Source organism: Sinocyclocheilus grahami, unplaced genomic scaffold (genome assembly GCF_001515645.1).
Source record: "Sinocyclocheilus grahami isolate Dianchi unplaced genomic scaffold, SAMN03320097.WGS_v1.1 scaffold410.1, whole genome shotgun sequence".
NCBI classification, from domain to species: domain Eukaryota; kingdom Metazoa; phylum Chordata; class Actinopteri; order Cypriniformes; family Cyprinidae; genus Sinocyclocheilus; species Sinocyclocheilus grahami.
Genome location: NW_015505589.1, coordinates 380,294 through 389,002, shown reverse-complemented (window position 1 = coordinate 389,002; position 8,709 = coordinate 380,294). Strand labels below are relative to the sequence as shown.

Sequence of the window (8,709 nt, the reverse complement as noted above, 5' to 3'; positions counted from 1 at the left end):
GCGGGCTAGAGTGAGCGGAGGCCAGCTTGAGTGAGCAACCACATGTGACGACCCCGGGCTGGACTCCGCTTCGTCCACGGTGAAAGCCGATCCGGCGATCCACAGCGTGAAGTTGAAGTATTTCCTCAGCGACCAGCACAGATCAGCTCCAGGCATGACGAAGCAGATATTGTCCTCTTTTGGAAGACCAAACAAAGTAGTTTCACTTTCACAACGAAACACACAGTGCCTTCACGACATGGCGGCGGCAACAACAATACTAGAATAAAAATTAGGCCTTCTTTCTTTGCGTGTACATTTGGGCGGTGTTATGCAAATCTTCCCACATAGTGACGTAGACGTGGGGCCGTGTTAGAACGAGCCGTTTTAGGTAGGTGTGGCTGACTCTTAACTCACGAAAACATTTTGCAAGACAATCAGCTAGCGAACATAGTACTGGCCATGGCTAGAAATAATTAAATCAAAACAAAACTGTGGTCCCTTTCATTTAAATGTCGGATGAATGGCTTAAAAATTAATGTGAACCCATAATATAAACGTAACAGTAATAAAGACCCAATTAGAATAGTTAAAACTGATTAAAATGTTATAATTGCATTTTTATGCAAACTGATCAGTTACAAAAATGTCAGTTACACTTTCCAGTCATATCTGGGTCATAAAGTGCAAAATTGTCTGTGCAAGTTCAAGAATCCTGCCTCTCAAGAAGACCGTCCAGAAGCTTCTCACACATGTAGAGACAGCGAGGAACATGGAAGAACCCTGGACAAATGTTGGAGAATTTTAAAATGTGTTCAAATATATTAGAAAACAATGTTATATTCACAATATTATGAAAATCGTTGACCCCAAACTTTTGAATGGTAGTGTAGCTTATTAATTGGGTCTGAAAGATGCTCTGCTGCTCAAAAAAGGTATTATTTTTGAATATGAATAATCACAACAAAAATCTACAGAAGGTGAGCGTGAACCACGTTTGACAGTGATTGAAAGCATTTTCTTCATAGCTACTCACCTTTGAAGGGTCCTCCTTTGAAATCCAGCACAAGTTCTCCCTGACGACTCAGATATCCAAACCATTCGCCATGTTCCTCATCAGCAAACTTGAGAAGAGTACATGATGGATCTGAACTTGTGATTATACTGAAAGAGCCTTACTCCAAATGAAATGTCTCTGAAACATCTCTTACATGTGTGAAGGTGTAGTCGTAGATCTGCTTGAACCGGTCCAGTAGCACAGGCTCTCCGATGTGACTGTAAGCCATCAGGTAAGCAATCAGAGCTTCACAGTGAGGCCACCACAACTTCATATTCCACTCTAACTGTAAGACATACATTAAAACATGTCACAATTAAAGCGCAAGAGCTGAACCACAAAAAAAAGCTTTGGCTGAAAACCAAAATATTAAAAGTCAGAAGGTGCATTTCCACTTAACTTGGTCTGAGAGGAAATAACTCTCCATACCAGCAGGGGGCAGTAATCTGTATTCATTATTCAAAAAGGGAACCAAAAACTAAGACTGGATATATGAACTTTACACAACGCAGTGCCTGTTTACAATTTTGAATAGAAATCATGGTGGGTCACTTTGTCCATTCTAGGCAGCCATGTCATGAAATTATTGACATATTGGAACTCATTGTTGCACACTTTCAGCACCTTAGTTTTTTTTCTTCTCGTGCACTGGTTTACTAAAGCTGAACAGCCAATCAGAGTGATTTTTCTCTGAACACGCGTTGAATCAGCCAAAAAGCTACAGACAGGATCTGATTAGTGCCTATGGTGTGGAACAGACGCTCAGTGATGGCCGACTGTTGGCTTGTTCTCGCCTACGTCAAATTTGACATTGAATTATGGATATAATCTGACCTGAGTCGGACAATGACCGTCTACATCCAGGAAGTAGAAAAGGCCGCCATGTTGTTTGTCCCATCCGGTGTGGAAGGGGATCTCCATGAACTTATCCACTGCTGTCTCCTGCAGCTGCACGTCTCCTTTTTTCAGCGCGTACTGCAGCAAGAACCAGCCAGCCTCCAGAGCGTGACCTAGAGAGAGACGCCACTGATAGTAACAGATGCTGAATTTATGAGGAAAGTGCCAGTGAGGTTGGATTTATTCCAAGCCTCTTTATAAGATGCACATAAACAAGCTAACAAACTGATTAGAGAATTCATGAGGAGGCTTCATTCATATTGTAATCAAGAAGTCATTGATCCTGTTGTATTCTGAAATGCTCTTTTACCAGGGTTCTGCAACCGCCCTTGACAGCCAGGAAGTTCCTTTCCATTCAATGTGACATTTTCCAAAATGGCTTTTCCATCTCTCTGAGATGAAAGAATTTAGTTTAATGTATCATTTGGCATTTTCTTCATCTCAGAATTTTTTTTCATTGATACATTATAGGCACATTTTAGGCTTAGTGTCACAGCACTGAAGCTTGTTTAATGTTGGCTCACCTGTATGTGCTGCAGTATCCGTTCCACACACCATCCGCTCAGGTCTTTGTACTTTTCAGCAACATCAGTTCTACCCTCTGTCAGCTGATCTACTAGGCACAGGAGCATCATGGGAACTGCCATGCTGTTGACTGGCAGATCACCAGGAAGTTGAGGACGACCAAGATCTGACGAATCAGTCTGAACCCAGAATATCAACCGGTCCATCATGCTCTCAGCATCTGCCTGTGGAGAACACGGACAAAACAAAACCTGACATGAGATATATGAAATAAACTAAAGATATAAAAGTTATTTCAACATAAATCAGAGGTGAGAAAACATTTAAATGCATAAGCTATAAGTCACTGAAAGCTGCTCAGTTTTTAATAAAACATGTATAAAGCATGACTGGCAGAGACAATTCTGTATGCGTTATGTCATTATTATTTAATCCATTTTAAGTTCTAGGTGAGATGCTGACTAATAGTTTTACCTGCATCTCTTTGTCTTGTGTAATCCTGGACAGCTCATCCATGGCCATCACATAAAAACACTCGCTGAATATCGTCCTTTGAACCTTCACTGTTCGCCCATCTCTCGTCAGGCAGAAGGCACATTTCCCCGGGCCGCTGGAGGCCTGAACTCGAGCAAACTTTTGCAGAAATGCAGCACCTGAAAGCAGAGGCGGACAAAGTACTCAACTCCATTACTTGAGTGAAAGTACAGATACTGCTGGTCAAATATTACTCCATTACAAGTAAAAGTTGTAGAGACAGATTTTTACTTAAGTAAAAGTACAGAAGTACTTGCTTTTGAAAGTAAAAGTCAAGATGCACGTATGCATGTTAACTTTTGAACAGGGTCATTTGGGGAAATTCAATTATTTTGACTTATGAATTACTGTATGTGTCAACGTGTTTCATGCATTAGATTTTTTTTAGGGCAGTACTACAAAACAAAAAAAAAAAAGCAATTTTTATGAACATGTAATTTCTGCAGATCCAGTTTCTGCATATAAATCTCTCTCTCGGCTCGCCAATGCTGCATTTATTTGGTCAGAAATACAGTCAAAACAATAATATTGTGAAATATTATTACAATATAAAAACTTTTCTATTTTTAACTATAATTTATTCCTGTGATAAAGCTGGATTTTCAGCAGTCATTACTCAAACGGATGGATGGAAAAAGCAACTGAGAAACTGAATCCCAAACCTGATTTAGCAGCCTCAAGAATCTCAGGTCTGTGAAATCTTTCCATTGTACGATACAGCCTGCTGTACATCCAGACCTAGTGGATATGTCAGACATCAGACACTCAATTTAACACAGCTTTTATAGAAAAAAATTAAATAATTTAATACAAAAAAATAGTCAGCTTATGATTAATATATGAATAGAAAGAACTTGAAAATAAACACTAAAATGGAAGAAAACTAACCTGTCTCCCTTGTAACCACACATATTTCAGCTCATCATAGACCTTCCCATCTTTTCCAAGGCAGTTAAAAAAACCACTAAAGTCAATAAAATGAAAAACATTTAACAGGGGCATTATATTTAATCCACATGTTAAATCAATTAATTGTTAAATTAACTTAAACACATAACTCAGCAAAGTATGTCTTTTGAAAACTCTTTGAATGATGGGTGTCCCTCAGGGTTCAGTGCTGAGGGCAATTTCAATGTTTCAGCATTTAAGTTTGTTAACCATTCAGGGTTACAGAATACAAATATTTTAGCATCCAGTTAGATATTTAAAGAATTAGGCCTATAAGGAAATTCTTCTAAAGCCATGTATTAAAATATGAATCATTTCACCCGTGTTCCTGGTCATGGGAATATTTTAGCCAGAAATCCACGACTCTGTCCAGTTCAGTCCGGATTCTCTCTCGATACTGTTCCAGCAGTGCTGCAGTCATTGTTCCTTAAAATAAAAAAGTGATGGTTTAGGGTCATACATGATGGCTGTTTTATAGTAGGACATAATACAGTTTGAACATGTGGGGGTCTTGCAGTAGTGATCCTGTGATGTTAAAAACTGACCCTTGATCTTTGTCAGTGAATCAGTGTTTGTCCAACTTTATATCTCTGTCAGCTGTGTATCATACACCTAAAATGTTTGCATAATCAATAACTCAGCAATGCAAAGATGAATTCAGTTTAAGTCTTGTTAAACTCTCCTAAATAAGCATCCAAGTACGTGAAGCAGTGTGTTTTCTATATGCTTTTTATTCATGAAAACTGTGACAGTATCTTAACCAATCAGAAAAGCATTTTTTTCAATAGCAACCACTGTCAGCCGTTCAGGTGATTTATTAAACACAAGCTTTTGCTTACTGCTTCATTAACATTATCTGCTTGAACGAACTAAAAGCTTTTAGAGGTAAAGGCAACTCTGAAGGTGTGTTTGCTGACTCTCTACAAGAAGTTACTTATTAGTTATTAGAACTCTGCATATTGCGTGCCAGTGGAACAACACAACGTTACAAGAAAAACAATACTCATGTCAAAACTAGCGTCCCTTGGCATTCCCCTGCTCGCAAAACACTTCATATTCACTTACCTGTTTTTCCAGAGGAAGAATTAAACCCCTCCTTCTATAGCCTACTATACGTGACTGTTTTTTAAACTATCTTCTTTTTAGTGACAGTGAAATTAAAAGCGCTTATAAATCGACTCTTCCTCAGTTTTTGCAGAGACAGTGAAAGACGGCGCATCATATGACCAACATCCAGCCAGCTGCTCCCGTTTATTCCGCTTTCCTGAGCTCATTCGCCAGCTGCTGTCCCTGCTCATCCAATCACAGCGCGGGAGGACAGGCGAGGGCGTGTTTAGTGGGCTCACGGAAGCGCTGCACTTGCGCAGCACGCTTTAGTTTCGCAAGCACTGCTGCTGTTTGATTTCTGCGCAAACAGAGCGCCTTTACACGATGGAACCGTTTTACTGCAAATGCAGGTAGACTGACATTAAAGCAAGTTGTTTAAGTTGTATAAATAGTTCGATATGGTTTGATTTGTTACAATAGGACAAAACGTACAATACTGACATTAGAAATACTTACTACACATTAAACATTCGCCACAGTAGCTCTTTACCCCGTTATTATTTTTACTACTAATAAAAATGAAAACACTGTAGTCGAACAAGTGCCATGGTAGAATTGTGTTTTTTATTTAATGACCTTTCAGGTTTTACAATAAAACTGGCCTCCACTCTCAACAAAAAAGTTAAACAAAATGACAGAATGATTTCAGCAGATTTTGTATAGTTTTACAGTACTAGGGCCTGTCAGTAATTGTAGTTATTATAATAGCTAATGGTATTTTAAGATCACCATGGGTGTGTTTTTTAACATTATTTAATTATTATAGAACACAATGCAATGTACTGCAACAGACTGTGAAAAAGTTTAATAACAAATAATGAATATGATGACACACTGTGTACTGTGTTTGCAAATGAAGCACGCGTTGAGTCAGATTCAGGAGTGGAGGTTCTTCTGTAGAGCTGTGTGGACTTTCCTCAGGTTCTGTCTCACTCGGACGAACTCCAAGAGCTGGACCTCCTCACATAGCCTCTGCTCCTCCTCCTTCTCCTTCTGAGAAGCAACAAGACAAATCACTAAACACTTCAATCTTAACCTTAAATTTGACCGTGGTAACGAGATTCCACCAGTTACTACAGGTATTGAAACAGGTGGTAAACAAAATTACATTAAAGATCGTGAAAGCACAGTTCATGCATATTAATTTATTATGATAACACAGATTTTTTTTTTTGAAAAGTAGCAAGTATGCTGGAAACTAGAGGTAACATGGTCAAGAATTAAGGAACATACAAGAGCAATGTGAAAAAAAAAATCAATACTACACATTACACAATTGTTGTTCACAGCATTTGTGTTCGATTAGTTGTTTTCAGCACACACACACACTTCTGACCATCATCTCCTGATGTTTGCTCTGGCGCTCGAGCAGCACCTGCTCCAGAGGACCCCTGCTCTGCTCTCCCTCCTCTCTCTGGGTCTGCTCTGTCTTCCTCTTCTCCAGAACCACCTGAAGCTCCGGCTTACAGCACACCACCAGCCCTCTGTCCCGCCCAAAGGCCCAAGCACAAACAACACATATAAAAGTAACATTTGACCAGTGCTATGCAAGCATTTTTATATGCTGTAATAGTTTTGAATTAGCTTTTTATTTTAGTTTTCATTTTAAAGTTTTTCATGTAATATTAATATTTTATTTTATTTCAACTTTACTTAAATTAACGAAAACAATTTTAATAGTTTGTTTTAATTAACATCAACAACACTGCATGTAAAAGTAATAGAAGAACTGTACTTAATATCCTTAAGGAGAAAATCCAGTGCTACGCTTTTTTGTCCAGGAACCACATTCCTATCAAACAACTATGGACCAATAACTATGCATAAAATCAGATAGATTGATAGGAATATTGATCCTACTAGGGGGGAAAATCTTCCAAATATACAGCAAAATAACTGGTGATAATGTATCTAGGTAAAATTTACATTTGCATTTTTTGCGTTTAGCGAACACTTCTATCCAAAAACTTAAAAATGACATTTTATAAAAAAATTTAAGGAAAAGCTAAAATAATTTTTCTTGTGTTTTTGTATTATGACATTGTATGGTATGGAGCCCCTCTTGCAAATCTTTTGCGTTCCCCTCACAAAAACATTAAAATAATGTTTCCTCCCACGTTGTATTATTTCCATCACAAATGTTTTAAGAGGGAATGTTTCTCAGGGGAATGTAAAAGTTTTGTATCAAAATGCTAAAGTTTTGCAATGAAATGTGACGTTTTTTAGGGAAACACAAAACTTTTGCATTTTGGGAATGTGAAGTTTCTAGGGTGAATGCAAAAGACTGCAACAGAATGCAAAAGTTTTGCGAGGGAACGATTTAAGTATTTTCTCGGGGGAATAAATTACATTTCAATGCTTTTGCATTCCTCTAAGAAACTTTCTGCTTGCCCACAAAAGCATGAAATACACTTTTTCTTTCAACCTAGTATTACTTCCAACACAATGTTTACAGTGGAATGTAAAAGTTTTATATAAAAAACATCTTTCTTATCTTTTTTTAACCCATCACCAGGGGACTAAGGGGCTTCATAGATATCATGAGATTTAACTGTAATTTTTGAGCCCATATTTCTCTGCCAAACTGACCGAACTACTGTTTTTCAGTAGTGTCAGCAGGCCTATCATTACAATGTCTGCCACAGTGTGGCCTGATAATACCAGAGGGTGTACTATTGCAGCCTGTGTGTCCACACATGACTGCCTGACACAAAAGACCAGCGAGAGAGAGAGAGAGAGAGAGAGAACGAGGCATCATTAATATTTCATTAATAAGCTCAGCGATTTATTAAAGTCTCCATGACAGTATCTGATTTGGAGCATTTTATGGTGATCTTACTTTTTGTGGGCCAGTAACAGCTCCTTGTGAAGCTCCTGATGGCTCCTCGAGGCTTTCACCGGGTTGTTCAGGTTCCAGGGGCCCTCTGCAATATCACATTTATCTGCATTTTCATAGACACAAAAGTTAATTCTGCAAAATTCTACAAGACACACTTCTCATGTCACTGTCTGTGAAAAACACCAGGACAACGCACCTCGTTTATCGCCATGATGATGCAAAGAACTACAATTAAAAGTGTCTGTGGACATCTTTGTTCTGGCCTGTGCTGCTGCTGGTCTGCTGGAGTTGGAGACGTGGTTGTGTCCTGCGAGGCTGTTGGATAAGGCATTTCTGAGCTCTTGTTCGGACGGTCTAGTCGGGAGTGTTTTTGCAGCGGCCGATCTCATTGCACACACAGGTATCAAGAAGAGCCCTCAGCCAAAGCTCCTGCTGCATGCTGGGAAACTGTGCGTTTGGGATCGTCAATGAAAGCAAAGAGAGTGACAAGAGGGGTGAGTTTCACCTAAGTGGGGATCTATAATTTATCAGCTGGTCAAATGTCATGTGACACTGAAGACTGGAGTAATGATGCTGAAAATTCAACGTTGCCATCAAAGTAATATATTACATTTTAACATTTAAAAAAAAGAACTAAACTGTTTTCAAATTGTAAAAGTATTTCATAATATTACTGTCTTTGCTGTATTTTTGATCAAAGAAGTATAGCTTGGTAAGACTTCTTAACATTATTATTTTTTTTAAATCTTACCGAACCTAAACTTTTGATGTTGACGTTGAACTGTATATGTTAAAACCAGCAAATGGTAACATGATAAAAAAA

General features: G+C 38.5%; 2 protein-coding genes across 3 annotated transcripts in view; both read right to left on the bottom strand.

The window, feature by feature from the left end:
* Nucleotides 1-398: 398 nt before the first annotated feature.
* renbp (renin binding protein) lies at nt 399-5,223 on the bottom strand. The gene is made up of 11 exons (XM_016232381.1): nt 5,006-5,223; nt 4,261-4,366; nt 3,881-3,956; nt 3,655-3,730; nt 2,933-3,111; nt 2,458-2,682; nt 2,244-2,325; nt 1,871-2,046; nt 1,191-1,322; nt 1,016-1,103; nt 399-762 (listed from the first exon to the last, which is right to left on the bottom strand). Exons 2-11 carry the CDS (start codon nt 4,359-4,361, stop codon nt 686-688), a joined length of 1,212 nt encoding a protein of 403 aa, XP_016087867.1. The 5' UTR covers nt 4,362-4,366; nt 5,006-5,223; the 3' UTR covers nt 399-685.
* Nucleotides 5,224-5,635: 412 nt separating this feature from the next.
* The window catches only part of LOC107550930 (protein FAM107B-like), a 3,280-nt gene continuing 206 nt past the window's right edge, over nt 5,636-8,709 (bottom strand). Inside the window, exons 2-5 of one of the 2 annotated variants that reach the window (XM_016232378.1) lie at nt 8,083-8,333; nt 7,887-7,989; nt 6,384-6,540; nt 5,636-6,040 (exon numbers count right to left, since the gene is read on the bottom strand). In XM_016232378.1, coding sequence (XP_016087864.1) covers nt 5,924-6,040; nt 6,384-6,540; nt 7,887-7,989; nt 8,083-8,275 — 570 coding nt within the window. In that variant the 5' untranslated portion in view covers nt 8,276-8,333 and the 3' untranslated portion in view covers nt 5,636-5,923. The remainder of the gene's footprint in view (nt 6,041-6,383; nt 6,541-7,886; nt 7,990-8,082; nt 8,334-8,709) is intronic. The other variant, XM_016232379.1, reaches the window with a different exon arrangement.